This window comes from Aplysia californica, unplaced genomic scaffold (assembly GCF_000002075.1).
Source record: "Aplysia californica isolate F4 #8 unplaced genomic scaffold, AplCal3.0 scaffold00026, whole genome shotgun sequence".
Classification (NCBI taxonomy): Eukaryota; Metazoa; Mollusca; class Gastropoda; order Aplysiida; family Aplysiidae; genus Aplysia; species Aplysia californica.
Window position 1 is genome coordinate 1,214,901 of NW_004797296.1, and position 16,382 is coordinate 1,231,282.

General features: G+C 41.0%; 1 protein-coding gene across 1 annotated transcript in view; it reads right to left on the reverse strand.

Annotated features, from left to right (window-relative positions):
• Positions 1 to 796: 796 nt before the first annotated feature.
• LOC101859302 (mannosyl-oligosaccharide 1,2-alpha-mannosidase IA) overlaps positions 797 to 16,382 on the reverse strand; it is a gene marked incomplete in the record, with an annotated part of 74,873 nt that continues 59,287 nt past the window's right edge. Inside the window, 6 exon segments of the mRNA XM_013089682.2 lie at positions 797 to 9,058; positions 10,069 to 10,241; positions 10,827 to 10,931; positions 12,040 to 12,148; positions 12,723 to 12,838; positions 13,896 to 13,989. Coding sequence (XP_012945136.1) covers positions 8,825 to 9,058; positions 10,069 to 10,241; positions 10,827 to 10,931; positions 12,040 to 12,148; positions 12,723 to 12,838; positions 13,896 to 13,989 — 831 coding nt within the window.

Below are 16,382 nucleotides of genomic sequence, written 5' to 3' on the forward strand. Positions count from 1 at the left end.
CAATTATATGCCGGTGTGTTCACAATTCGTACATAGCTACCATCATTTAATGACGTTATGTGCAGCCATACATGATACACAATCTCAAACACTTAGGCCATGAACCACCTCACAACATCGAAAGATGCGTTTAACTCTACAGCTTTTCTCTCTCTCTCTCTCTCTCTCTCTCTCTCTCTCTCTCTCTCTCTCTCTTGCGGGTACGGTGCATCTTTCACTTTTTCAGTCGGTCTCTCCCCCCCCCCCCCCCTCCCTCCCCTCTTGCGTTTTTCATTAACTTTTGATTGCATCTCTGAATTGACGGCCACAATAAAATTCTTGAGTAAAGGCAGGTGACTTCATTCTGAAGCAAAATATGGCATCCTTCATCAACAACACAAGTGACAACCAGTCAGCCTGCGAGTACAGAAACAGAGGACAAAATGAGCCAAAACACCATTTTTAAACACTCAGAGACACACCTTCAAGAAAAATATCTGTTGCTGGCATTTCATTTAAACCTAGTTCCACTCAGATACTTCCTGTCATTGTCACAAGAAAAATGTTGAACTACATAAAGACCCAGCTTTGGGCTGAGAACAAAGCAGCTGCTCAGTGTAACTTGGTGTAAGGTCACTTTTTCAAAAAGGAATATCGAGGAGTCTTACACTTAGCAGTCAATAGAGAACACCTCACACTCTAAAAAGCTGCGGTAGATTCCTCATGGTATCTACTATTTTTATGCATGTAAAAAGACACCAAGAAATATAACTAGCACTTATTAGCTTTCCAGCGCCTACTTTTGACAGGGAAAATGTTTTTGTTAGAGTAAAAGTAAAGAGAAGCACATTGACACCATAATGGTCATATGGTATTATACAGTAGGAAAAAGCAAAATTGATAGAAACAACAGAGGTAAAAAAAAAAAAACTCAAGAAGAAGGAACTACCGGTGGCATCCTCCAGCCACCAGCAGAAAGTGTTCTCTACATTCTCGGTCAGTCTTTCAAGGGGTGAAACAATATCGGGAGTTCCTGCACATTGTTCTTGTTCTTGTGGCAGTGACAGCGAAGTACTACAGCAGTAACTAAAACGTGTTCACACGGACCTGGGTCTGCAAAGTAGTACAACATCTGAACAACACCAGTGAACAACACCAGTGAACAACACCAGTGAACAACCACTCACTCCACTCTTTGTTTTAGTATGGGGTTTTACGGCGCTCCCAACTGCATAACTCCACTCTCCTCATCTGCATCACACTACACACCTGTCTTAACATGAACGCTCAGAGAAAAATCCAGTTATCAGTCGATGTTAATAATAATAACAGATTTATTTAATGTACTGCATATCATCCCAATTAGAAAGTAGACTCTATACGCTTTACAATTTATTACTACCAAGACAGACTAAAATATTCCTAAACATTCTCAGCTTCTAAGGGAGAAGTCAGCATAAACTGCCATTTAACTGGCACTCAAACACTAATATATAAAATACTGCCAAGATTTTTAACTATCTAGATTGCATCCCACATATAAACCTATAAGCAAGAAGGCTCCATGCACTTAACAATTCATCTACACAAATCCACTTATTGTTCAACATCTAGAGCACATCTCAAAGTCACTGATAATAAGAATTGGAGGTGATGGAATCTGGGCCACATAAGGGCTGAAATAATAGTTGTAAAGCGCATAGAGCATGCTCTTGAGCATGGATATGCGCTATATAAATGCAATTATTATTATTATTATTATAGTGGTCTGAATCAAATAAACTTACACAAATAATGTGGACGAATACACCTCTAAGAACTATTAAAGCATCTGACATAAAAGTCTTTTTATAATTTGGGTTGAAAAAATGACTTACATTAACCTATAGAGTTAACAACAGACATGACATATTGATCAGATCAATGGTCACTCTGACTTGTATTCAAATACAAGCTGTGTTGCACGAGCGCGCACACCCACCCACCAACACACACACAAACACGTACATACACAAGCACAAATAAAAAGGAAAACAAGTAGAGGAAGACCGACGACGGCCACACACGCACACAGACCAGGCTAAAAAGCCAAAATCACTCCCCAGACACCACAACCAAAAACTGCTTATAGTGAGAGTTGCAATCTCTTGTTTTTTTTACTGTGTTGGATATCACAACAGAGCCAACAGTATACTTCAGTTTCCAAAAAGAGCAGCAAGCTGACACAAATAACTCTTTAAATCCAGCTCACCACTGAAGTGGCGTTTAAGGTTCCACATTTCACTGGCTCGCTATTTAAGACTAAATTATAGCTGTTTTTAAGGAAACACCCTTCCCCACTGGGTGTATAAAATTGTGGAATCCCTTGCATGCACTCTCCAAATTCCCGCTTATCGTCCACAGAATCTTTAAAATTCTCACAGCATACACCAGACACACGAGTCACAGGCAGGGCATTTGGAGAAAAATATTTGTTAAAAAATTCACAGTCACACCCTGTAGGTGGAATAAACAGAAAATTCCACTCCAATAAAATAAAAACTAAATGTACAAATACACACACACACACACACTTGAATATGCATATAAATCTACATGAGAGAAAGATGGAGACATAAAGCTGAACTGATTGGAATATGATGTAACGAGACAAAATATACAACAAGCATTACAAAAATATGTAGACTGTTATTTGCCAACTCTGCCTACAGCCAACGACCAACGATCTTTTAGTTATTACTATTAGGACACAAAAATGATAACACACACAGTTAAGTGCAAATATTGGTAACCATAACTCAGCGATGCTGCATGCCCTGATGTCTGAATTATACACCACAGACTTTGGTGATTGTCTTTGTGACTGAGCCAGAGTAAAAAAAAAGACACTGACACAATGATGGCCACATAATTCTGTGTCATAGCAGGACACCAGACAGACACATAACAAAAGAAGCGGGCCTAGTTCAGTATTGTATGTGAGCGAAAAGAGAAGCACATGGACATAATATGTGGTTATTTATTGCAGAGAAAAAGTAAGACAGATAGACAGGAAATATTAGAGAGAAAGAACAGACGTGGGACCTACCAGTGGCACCCTCCATCACCCGAAGCTTAGTTCAGTTCAAGTACAGAAAAGAACATTGGCACTATCATGATCATTTAGTAGAGCAAAATAGACGGTCTGAAACAACAGAGGGAAACAAAGGAGCAGTAGCTCAATACAGCCAGCAAAACTATATACTACAAAGAAAAAAAAAAACCAAGCTTAACATACTCAACAAGTGTTGACAGCTTCCACCATTCACAGGAACCAAAAAATGTAATCAATCTCCACAGGTCCAGCTACACCTATACACACTTGTAGATAACTTCTGCATTCCTTTGGGAACAAACTACAGCAAACAGTCCAGCATTATGTGCAAACAGAGGGAGAAGTAAGTATTAACACTACTTCTTTAAAGACCACCTATTAAGAGACCACACCTCTACAAGCAAATGAAGTAAGGTAAGGTTATCTCTTTCAGCCATCTGGTTATTTCTCACACCTTCATTTTGAAAAGAATCTTTAATGCACAATCCTCGCCGACACTGTGAGGTCACGGGAGCTTATAAAAAAGCCTAGATTAAGATAAAGGTGAAACCAAGAATAAGAAGAAGCAAACTAGGGCAGAATTAAAAGAAACATCTAGTCCAATAAGCTGTCCCACAGCTATGAAATTTAGAACACCAACTAAGTCTTAGATTTTTCTATAAATCATTTACACCTTCATCAACACAATTTAAATAATTTTAGAGGCAGGCTGCTTTGATTTTGCTTGTTGGCACTAATCTCGGACAAATGGGATACATCCCTGCAGAATGAGACAACTCATCAAACATCTTTCCAAAACGAGAATTAAACAGATGTCCTTTGCATGCATGTTCAAGTGCCGAACATTACAATACACCATTGATTCAGGTGGAAAAATGACACCTCCCCAGCACAAGCACAAACATGGCTGTGGGAAAACCACAGGTTCTGGCCCGGCAACAGGGAAACACTAGTCTGAGTCTATTTGTTTGAGAAATGAGAAATACAGTCGAACATGCTGTAACAACCAAACATCTGTCAAAGACGATTACCTTTTCAAACTACCATTTCCCATTCCCCCATCCTTCCATCTTTAAAAAAAATTTTTTAGATCATTATGACGTTGTTCACTGAGACTACCTGTCTAAGATGACCACTTTTCTCCTGAATTATAGGTGGTCCTCCATTTTTCAACTGCCTATCCACATGACAAAAGATCATTTAGCTCAGGGGGAAAAAAGCAAGAGACAATAGAGGAAAAGAAAAAAAAAGAGACCTACATGGTATATCAGCTGTTTTATTGTCTTATGTTAGTAAGCATTTCACGGCACTTGCAACACAATTAGGTCGTATAAGAGCCGAAGATTAAAGGTGTTAAAATAGAGTAACAAACACAAAAAAAGAAGGATGGAAAAGGACAATAATCGTTTGATAGGAAAGAAGGAGCAAACCACACAAAGGAAATCGCACAAAGCAGCTTATTGATCTGTCTGTCAGACAATTTAAGTAGTTAAATTCTGCCACCACAGAGCAGTCAATCATAGTTGGTACACAGCGATAAAGCATCACAATTTGCTGTAACAGCAGCGACATGAAAGGCAAAAATATATTTTTTTAAACAACCAAAAAAAAAAAAAGTCCAAACTGCAACCACAGCCTTGTGGTACAAGAGATAAAGGGGGACAGGCCAAGCAATGTTTGTGTCAGTAAAGAGGGGCACGCTGACACACTTAAGATCATTAAGTGTAGGAAATAGAAAGACAGACAGACAGTAAAAAAAAAGAAGTAGGAGCTGCCAGTGGTGATCTCCAGCCATCTACAGAATTTAGAAGCCACGGAAACTACCACACTAACAGTCTCACTCACAGCAACTGCGATATAACCCACTGTTAGTTCAGACAAATAAATATCTAGCAATAATTTACATCATGTACTACTACTCTCTCTCTCTCTCTCTCTCTCTCTCCCTCTCTCTCTCTCTCTCTCTCTCTCTCTCGATCTCACATATCCATACAATCAAATACATACATGAGCAAGCAAACAGATACAGCTCTCAGTTTCTCTCTCAGCCTCTCATACATATACAAACAAATAAACACATGAGCAAGCAAATAGAAGAACACACACACCCAACCACATACTTAAGTAGAACTACACAAACCACAAAACAATGTGTTAAGAATACATCACGCCCCCACACCATCAAAAAAAATAATTTAAAAAGGAAAAAAGTCTAAACCAACCAAAGAAAATAATAAGGACAGAGGAAACCAAAAAGAATCATAATCATCTACATCAAAACTCCACACAGAAAACACAACGGACATTAAAGATGTAGTCATCCGAGTAATATGATGAAGCATCTTTTCAAGAGAATTCAAATATGTACAGAACATACTAATGAACGGAACACAATAATACAGATGTACACAAACTGAAATGCAGAAGATCTGGCTCTCACACATTAGTAGTACAATACCGCAGTCATTCCGTTAACAACCACTTAAAAAGGGAATGTTTATGTAAATATCAACTCTATGATAACGAGTCATAAAAAGCAGTAGTTTTTAAACTTAATTATATGATGTATTGATCTACACTGGGTAAAAATACATAAAACACACACACACACTTCTAGTTCACACACCAGGAGGACAGTCAATGTTTCAGGTCATGAGCACATTTATGTGCAACAATTGCAACGACAGTTAAAGATGTTTCCCAACTTCAGTACAATTTGTATTATTTAGGAAGCATGCTGCTTCCGGCAACTTTGGGCTGAGAGGGAAACCATCCTAGCAGATAGCGAAACTCCACATAAAAAACCCAAAAAACTTCCCTTACAGACTCGTACTCACGTCTTCAGCATGCAGCGGCGAAGAGCCTATTTCACCGCAGTCAGAAGTCACCTACATGCACAAAAAACTATTACAGATACTAGACATGACACACATATCCAATGACAATGACAGCTCTCATTTCTGGACGATATATGTTTGATGGGAAAGATGGAGCAAACCACACCAGGTCACCTGCCAACCCCCCACGCCCATACAAAGGAACACAGACTACACTCTAAAGACGCCAGACAAATCATCACAATCTACATCATGACACAAAAATATTGTATAAGAACAAAATAAAATTGAAGACTGAATTAAATATTGACATCAGAATGATTGCTTTAGGAGGCTGGCGACTAAATTTTATCAAATTGACAATGCCTCAAAACATGCATCATCAAGGGTCAGTCATCTATCATCACAACGAGAAACATGTAAAACTAACAAGGAACGGTCATAAAAAATTCGAAACTTTCACACTAAAAAGCATCGTGTCCCCACAACAACCCATTGTTTCACTCTCCCTCTCTTTCTCTCCTTTAACACTCCCACCTCCCCCTTCTTGTTTTTTTTTTCCCTTCAATGTCTTTTCTTTTGTTTCTGCCTTCCATAACTATTACTCTTTCTCATCATTTCCTCCACCACTTTCTCTCTCCCTCCCCACACACAATCACACATAAATATACCCCCCCCCCCCCCACCTCCAATACACAAACAAGCGCACACACACCAAAAAACCCCCCAAAAAACCAACATCATGTGGACTTCAAAAGTCCTGATATCCATTATTTCCAAAGAACTCTGCACAGAGACAAACTTGCCACACAGAAGGATCATCTACATACGTGTAAAACCCAGTGATATGACAAACATCGGCACACATCAACAGTGACTGTTCCGCCTGGGAACTTCAGAAAGAAATCAAATGACCGATGTATTCTATATCATGGGAACAACAGACGCATGATACAAACCACTCTACATATAAATATATTATACGCATGACACAAATTAATGAGGTCATAAATACGTTAGGGCAAGCAGATTTTTCTTTTTTCTGCAACCAAGTGAACACCACAATGGGAAAAGATCAAAATATCACATTTACAGAGTAACAGAAAATTTAACTTTACCATTCAAAATACACTAAACTTTGTTGTTATTTGTTTTTTGTTGTTGTTTTTTTCCAGTTGTACCCTCGTCTGAAAGGGGTCTCAAACTCAAGAGTTCTGCCCATAGTTCAGTTTAATAGGGTGAATATGGTAGTAGAGGTCATGCTAAAGGCACAATAATTTTGAGTTTATGACAAATCATTTTTCCATTGTGGTCTGCAAGGGTTGAATAGTGCAAAAGGTTAACTTTGATTTTTATCAAAGTTAAGTTGGAAAAACTTAGGCTGACAATATTTCAAAACTAATCAAAAACGACTCCTATACAGATCACAAAAGAGCGAATGCAATATAAATTACTGTCACAGGGTCTTCTTCCCCAGTGGACAATGATGGTAAATGTTATTGTCACCAAGACTGATTGTAAATGCCTAATGTCTTCAACGATATAATCAAGATCTTTCAGGAGGCCGGCTACTTAGACCCTGCCTGTCAGGGTCAACTTGTGATGTATGTAATCAACTCCACAGACAGATGAAGACACTCCTTGAAATAGCTTCCCCAAAACGGAACGACAAACAGATGTAAATGGTTACACTACGAAAGAAAGAGGAAAAAACAGACATTTGAAATATTTTGAGTGTTTTTTAGGGGTGGGGGAGCAAAAAATTGACTCTGTGGATAAATCTAAAATTGATAGTTGTGAAACCAATCAGGAAGTGTAACCAGGTAGTTCAGAGACCTCATCATGAGATGACAAGCATGGTAAAGCAAGAGGGTGAACCGATGCTCAACAAAATGTCCAAGGATTGGACTTTGGAACGGAAGTTCATGGGGTAACCAGAGAGGAACTGCTACTCAATGCTGTCAGGGGATACGTAACGAGATATCCAGATCACAAGGGAGAGAGACAAAAGTCGTTCAATCTTCTCCGTTCAACATCAAGAAGATGAATCGGCGTCTTAAGTTGTATTGCACTCCCAAGACATAAATTCTGTAGAAATGCCACGAAATTTTGTCCGACCACAGTCTGTCCTGCAGTTGTAGAGGGACAGAAAACACCTCCCCCCCCCAAAAAAAAAAACAACAACAAACAAACAAAACAAAACAAAACAAAACAACCAACAAACACCCCCAAACCTACTGATTAATTTGACAAAACTTAATTCGAGCAGTCCTCAGGCTACACAAATGAACAATCAAACAAAGTGCTCCCTTTCAAATTGCAGGGCAACAAAACTAACCCAGAACAGACTTTCCCCAAAAGTTCTTACAACAATAAAACAAACTAAAATGCAAACCCCTCCCTAGACACTGAGCCATGTACAGTTTTGATTTCATCATGTACAAATGATAGCTGAGCAACAAAAGACGTCATCTTTCTCCAGTCTTATTATGACTTACAATGGCACCTGGGGCTTAATCCTGAGACACTGCTCAACTAGGTTCTACGACTCCAAGAAGAACAAGAGCCGAGTCTTATCACTCAAGTACACTTACAATGGCACCTTCGGAAGCTATACCTGAGCTCCATCCTATCTTGGTTCTTTACCAAATCCGTAAAGAACAACAAACAAAAAATCACAGATGCAGCAAAAAGGAAAGAGGCTGCACTCTAATCCTTCTCACTTTATCTAGAGCAAATTTTTACTGAGCAATAAAAGTGTCTCCTCTCCTTGTCCACTAACAATGGCACCTTCGGAGGTTGTACCTGAGAACTATCCTACCTGTGTTCTCTGTGAATCGGCAAAGAACAAGAACGAAGAAAAAAAGAAAAGAAACAGACATCACCCACAGAAAGCGATCGTCATTGTACTCCTCTACAGCTCCATAGCAGCAGGGTTGACTCCCTTAACGGGCAGCGGATGCGCCTCTGTATTGAGCACCCACTTGTCCAGGGCCAACAGCGAGTCGTCGGAGAAGATCAGGTAGAGGTACTTGAGGGTCTCGGCCAGGAAGAAACTCTGCTGGACGTCGTCCTGTTGGGGGTTCACCTGGTACACGTCCTTGATGCCGGTGTAGCCGCCCTCAGTGCGGCAGTGCTTCTCCAAGGACTGGAGTGGCAGGAGCAGGGGGCGGGTGAGAGGGGGTGGGGGGGGGGGCAGAGTGGGTCGGGACAAGAAGTACAGAGTGAGGATCGCACCACATTTGTCAGGAATGCTGACAAAATGAGTTACTTCTCGCAATCCACAGAGATATTGGCAAAAAATCAACATAAAGGTCAATTTTGTAGATGTTTTATTATAGATACCACCATATTCTTTGACTATAATCTGTCTTTTATTATCCACCTGTAAGAGAGATGTATCTATTTCCTTAAGGCTTGATTCTAAGAAGTAACTCATTTTGTCAGCACGCTTCACATTTGGTTAAATCTTAAATGTGGGTGTTCTAACGTCCCCATCAAAATAATGTGATCATTAACCAGAGGAGGGTTTTAATCCTGTCTGTCAGGGCCAGCGCTGGTTGAGAGGGATACCAAGTCCCAGGAGAAAGACTAACATTTTTTAAAATGTTACCCATACAGGAACTCAACTCAGGTCCTCTGCATAAAACAGTAAAACACCTAACCACCACACCACAAACACCAGTTCACAGATTGTGATCATTATATTGATTGGGAAATGGAATGAAAAGAAATAGAACCTTCGAGTGGTGCCCTCCAAACAACTGCTCATTAGGATGGTGTCGTGTAACTATAAAGCCCCTTTCAAACGTTATTTGAGAGACGGAGGCTTCCACTTAACGTATATCTCTAACAGGAACAATTCGAGCGGGTATAGAGCCTTGAATATTTCCTACACAGTCCAGGTTCAAGAACACCCCTTTTGGATTCAGGCCAGGGCCATTCGCAGCACAGTCCGCAATGATATTCACTGAGCTATCATGACCTTAAATATATATTCCTTCCAAAACACAGCAAAGAAAGTGATTCAGTGAGTCCTCCAGCAAAGTAACGCACCTATGACACTTTCCATCATAAAAAAAACAACCCACAACTATCTAACATAATATTTGGGAAAAAATCTACAAAATCCATTCTGAAAGCATCCCGGTCACTGACCTGCAGCATAGCCCAGGCCCAGTCTCGGTACTTCTGCTTCTTGGTCAGCCTCCACATGTAATACCAGCCCTCCAGCACCTCGGGCCGCAGGATGTAGTACTTCTCGTTCTGACGGATCGCCTTGGCCTCCACCGAACCCTCGAAGCGGAACGACTCGGGACCCAGGCCCGTGGCTGGGGGGAAGGAGGAGAGGGGGATATTGAGGAATGTGAAGACATGGGGGGAGGATTTTGTTCCTCATAATTTTTCTTGATTACTTCTAGTTTTTCTTGTTTTCCTTTCACTTATGTCTCCTTTTTCTTCTCCTTCTACTAATTCTTTTATTTTCCGTCACTAATTTTACTTCTTCTCTTACTTCTCTTTTCTCTCTCCGTCTTCTTTTCCTGCTTCATTTTTTATTTCTTCCTCCTCTACTTCTCCTTTCTCTGTTTTTTTTTTTTCCTTTCTCCACAAACTCCTTTTTTTTCCACTTCCGCATCTCCCTGCAAAATCTTCAGCGAAGGAAAAAGCTCTTTCTTCAATCAACACAGCAGTAGTCTGTCCAGCTACTAGAAAGTGAAGCCTGTCAACTATTCCTATAACTGACACAATAGAAAGACCACAGTGAAGGTAAGCAGCTGAAACAGAACTTTTACCGCATCATAGGTGGCATGGGTAGGATGTGAGTAAAGACAAATGTCAAAGTCTAAATGGGACCTTGTGTAAGAGGTAAGGAAACAGAAGGAGGCATCAAGGAAGAAAGGACAGGGACCTCCTACCTGTGCGTATATAAGACTCGTGACAGGTGTTGGCCAGCTCCTCTCCCATGTTCAAGTACTTCTGTTTGTTGTCTGAGCCCTCGGCTCCCAGTCCAACCATACCCGCTGTGGACACAAGTCGCAGAGACAAAAGGTTAGGAGCAACTGCTAGAAGCAAAGACTTCTCTGAAATAACATGCATTCGAAAAACAGGTCAAAGCAGAAATTGTTCTAAAAGAAAATCATATATGAGAAGTTGAAGCAGAGATTTCTCAAAAAGAACTCATATTTGAGAAACTGATTCAAGCAGAGATTCCTCTTTAAAAAACTTGTATTTGAGAAACAAAGCATAAGGTTTTTCTGTCAGCATCTGTGGCAACAAATGCTTGAGGATGGCCAAGGGTGCTTATAGATAAAGTGAACGATCTTGTAGTACACCTGTACTATCTTTAACAACTAATGGTTATTGGGAAAATCTATTTAAAGTCACTTGTGACATTTATTTAGTTTTGCGAAGTACGTGAGAAACTGGCAGATGTAGAGATTTCTCTGAATTAAGTCCTACTTGAGAGACTAGTCAAAGTAGAGAATGTTCTAACAGAACTTATATTTGAGAGACCGGTTGAAGCAGAGATTGTTCTAAACGAACTTATACTTGAGAGACTGGTTGAAGCAGAGATTTCTCTCAATGAACACATATTTCAACTGCTCAGTGTACAACTCCATTGTAAGTCTCTTTTCAAAATGGTGTATGGCAGTCTTACATTAAGCAGACAATATGAGAAACTGGAGGATTCACAGACTACTGGAAGAGAATTTCTGTCTAAGAAATGGAACAACAGGTTTTTGTGTCAGCAACTGTGGCGACATCTATGATATGCTTGAGGATGGTCGAGGGTGCTTATAGATAAAGTGAACAACCTGGAAGTGTACCTGTTCTATCTTAAACAACTAATGATGATTGGGAAAATCTACTTGTAGTCACCCGTTGTGACATTTATTTACAAGCATTGTAAAATATATAAACCTTTAATCGCCTGGAAGTATTCATATAACAAAATCAATCTCTCTGCATGCACACACACACACACACATACACACACACACACACACACACACACACACACACACACACACACACACACACACACACACACAAGCAAACACAAATTAGATATTAGCAATATCTAATCCTGGAAAACAAGTGTCTGCGAGAGTGGCCAACACGACCGACCTGCGAAACAGGCCAGATGGTCCATCTTGTGCTCCAGACGGCCAGACTTGTACTCAGCAAAGTATGTGAGACCAGAGTTGGACTTGGCCAGTAGCTTGTCATAGACGGCCTGCAGAAAGACAACAACGTTCCGTCAGAGGAGAGACAAACAAGAGTGACCATCTCCAATTTTTTTTAAAAACCGAAATGCCTACAGCAACAAGTTGAGGCATTCGAATGATAGTTCATCCTGTACGTGAATATCAAACCAATCCACCTTGTAGTTTTGCCATAATTGAATTGCGTCACGACACAGACGAACTAGACACTCATTAATTTTTGGGCATAAGGAATATTTGGTATAAATAATCTAAAGCAAGTTCCTTTGTCTTATCATTGACGTAAAAAATACTCATTCATCTCGAATAGAAGTTGAGATATTTGCAATTGAATAAGGTGAAGGTGGTCTGGTGTCACCTTGCCATAAGCATCTATGTTTCTCAAAACAAGGAATTTGGACATGACTGACATTTGGTGCAATGAAAAAGAAAGAAAGAAAGGCAGAAACACCACATTATGGGGAAAAAAAACAATATTCAGAACTAACAAGTGGAGCCCTCTCACCATTTGCGAATTGTCTTGAGACAGCAATGGCTATTTATAACGACGAATAGTAAAGAGAAGCAAGCGGAGAAGTTACACACCTGCATGGCTTTGTCGTACATTTCCCTGGCGTCCGAGTCCTCTTTGTTGGAGACCAGCCACTCTTTGAGCAGGTACTCGTAGTAACTGTCGCCCAGCGCTCCCATGCTCACGTGATCTGGGGAGACAACGGCATATGTACAGAACAGAACAGTACAGTACAGTACAGCAGTACAGTTACAGTACAGCACAGTGCAAGTATGGGTCTTTATTTCTGTATAATTTATAATTACACACAATGCAGAAAGAAGCATTAGAGAATATTGTAACAACAGGCAAGTTTGATGGAAAGAGAGGCAGAGGCAGACAGAGGGAAAAGATACTGGACAAGATGACAACATGGCTAGGAGCAGCAAGACCAACCGACACCATTGCTGCAACGCAAGACAGAGTGAAATGGAGGTCCATGATAGCCCACACCCATCGGCAAGGCACCGGATGATGATGATGCTAATTTATAATGTGAACTTCACAGCACTTGCAACACTATTAGGTCATATAGGTGCCATAGATTAGAGGTGTCACAAGAGAGTAACAAACACGAAAAAGGAGGAGGAGATATACAAGGACAATGGATATTCGATAAGAAAGAAGGAGCAAACCCCACCAGAGCAGCCACCAATCACTCATACACGCACACATGTATGGGTTTACATATATGAGAAAATAGAAACACATCCACACAATAACTGTCATTTAGTGCTGGGCAAAAGCAAGAGAGACAAACACAACAGTGGGTCAGAACAGAAGTAGGGCCTGGAAGCTGTCCAACCATCAACTTGTAATAAAGGTTTTATGGTCCCTTTCAGCACTATAAAGTTATTTGATTTTATTCAAATTCCAACAGCTTCGAGCTGAGTAGGATAAAGCCATGAAAATTCCCTAAACAACTTCAAGAATTTCCACTGACATATTGAGGGATAAAGAGAGAGGGAGGGAGAGAGAGAGAGAGAGAGAGAGAGAGAGAGAGAGAGAGAGAGAGAGAGAGAGAGAGAGAGAGAGAGAGAGAGAGAGAGAGAGAGAGACAGACAGACAGACAGACAGACAGACAGACAGACAGACAGACAGACAGACAGACAGACAGACAGACAGACAGACAGACAGACAGACAGACAGACAGACAGACAGACAGACAGACAGACAGACAGACAGAGACTGACACACAATAGACTCACGTTGTCCCCATTTGCCAGTTTTGGGGTGTACATAGTTTGGATACAGCCCGCTTGGCTTGTCAGCGTCTCTCAAAAAGTTACGAATCTTCATCACCTGGAGAAAACAGAAACATAGAAGCCATCTTAAGATACATATATTTCATTGATCCTCCCATAGCTTTCACACATACGGATGGACACACACACACACACACAGACCCACACACAGACCCACACACACACACACACACACACACACACACACACACACACACACACACACACACACACACACACACACACACACACACACACACACACACAGCACATCCAACAAGACTGAGCCAGGTCAGTAAGAGCTCCCCATTGGGATTTTGAACCAGTGCGGTCCAGATCACAGTTCAGCATTATACCAGATAAAATAACTGCACACCCAGAGCATTAACAAAAAAGGTATGACTATTCTTTCCCTGCAGGTGATTCAGTTTGAGCAGTGAGGAACATAATACACTAAATAATAATAATAGTAACACTAATAATAATAATAATGATAATAAAGATGATTATAAGAATAATAAATAATAATAATAATAATAATAATAATAATAATAATAATAATAATAATAATATTATAATAATTTTGTCACTATGGGTGGTTTTTTTTCAAGGGCAAAAGGGGGGGGGGGGTGTTGGGAGGGACCGTTTGTACAGGTGATCTTACACACTTGGCCGTAAGAACAAGTTGGTCTGTATATAACCCTTGGGACAGTGAGGACTGTCTGCCACACTCTGCCACTGCGGGGCTCCAATCATGGATGGGAACAACGCCAAAATACGCCACTGTAACAGGCCCATGGGCTCCCACAACAATGACTCTCTCTCTCTCTCTCTCTCTCTCTCTCTCTCTCTCTCTCTCTCTCTCTCTCTCTCTCTCTCTCTCTCTCTCTCTCTCTCTCTCTCCTTCTGTGTCTGTCTGTCTGTCTGTCTGTCTGTCTGTCTGTCTGTCTGTCTGTCTGTCTGTCTGTCTCTCTCTCTCTCTCTCTCTCTCACTCTCTCTCAGTGAGTGAGTGTGTCTGTTTGTGTGTCTATTCGTGCGCGTGTGTATGTGTGTGCGCGTGCATGAGCGTGATTGAGAGAGAGAGAGAGAGAGAGAGAGAGAGAGAGAGAGAGAGAGAGGGGGGGGGGGGCAGACAGACAGACAGACAGACAGACAGACAGACAGACAGACAGACAGACAGACAGAGAGCATGTGTGTGTTTTTGAGTGTGTGACTATGCATGTGTGCGCGTGTCTGTGCGTGCGTGCGTGCGTGCGTGCATGCGTGCGTGTGGGACTGACGAACGTTTGCAGTCGACATGCGGCGGTAAACAACCGTTTCCAGTCGGTACTACATCATGTAGAACACCTACACAAAAACAACCAGACTCCCCAGTGAGCAGATGTTTACGGGCGTTACTGCTGAAAGTACGGAAAACGAGACAAAACACGGATATTTTAGGCAGAAATACCTCATGCGTTTGGCTGGCTGTCCAACTCGTAACCATATAACGTTGCATGGTTCGAACCCCGCACGACAGATTATTTCTAATACTGCTGCAAAATACGACAGACACAATGTTTATTTTTCTTTCGGGTTTGTTTGTTCTGGTAAGTGTTTTACGGCACTTGCAACACAATAACGTCATATAAGTGCCGAAGATTTAGAGGTGTTACAATAGAGTAACAAAAATTAAAAAAGAATGAGGGGAGATAAAGACGATAGATGTTTGATAGGAAAGAAGAAGCAAACCACACTAGAGCACCTGCCATCCACCCACCTTTTCAGGTTTAGTAACTTGCACAATAAGCTCATATAAATGCCGAAGATTAGATGCGTTACAAGAGAGTAGCAACAAACACAAAAAGAAAGAGAGATATGTTTAAGTGAGAGTTAAAGAAAAAGGGGAAATGGGGACGGTAGATGTTTTAGAGGAAAGAAGAAGCCAACCACACCAGAGCACCCGCCAACCACTCACTTAGTGAGAGTTTTACGCCATTTGCAGCACAAACGGCACATAAGAGCCAAAGATTAGAAGAGTCCTGGAAGCATAAAAAAAAGGAAAAGCAGGAGGGGGTAGCAGAGATAGGAACAACAGATGAATAGATGTTTGAAGGGTAAGAAGGAGCAAACCACACCACACGACACCACAGCACCTACCAGCCGCCCACCGTCGCAGGTTCGATCGAACCCCACTCGACAGACAAATATATACGCCTACAGAGTAGGGCGGACGCAAAGGTCAGGTGTTTCAACAACACAACAGCATAGAGCCCAACCGAACCTCGGTGTCGCAGTCAGCGTTACTACATGTACTGAGAGTACAGTGTGAAACAAACCAGCCAACGAGCGTGACTTCCGAACTTACAGGGGTTAAAAAAAAGGGCACAATAATAATAATAATAGATAGCATTTGTATAGCGCATATCCCCGCTCAACAGCAGGCTCTATGCGCTTTACACTATATTATT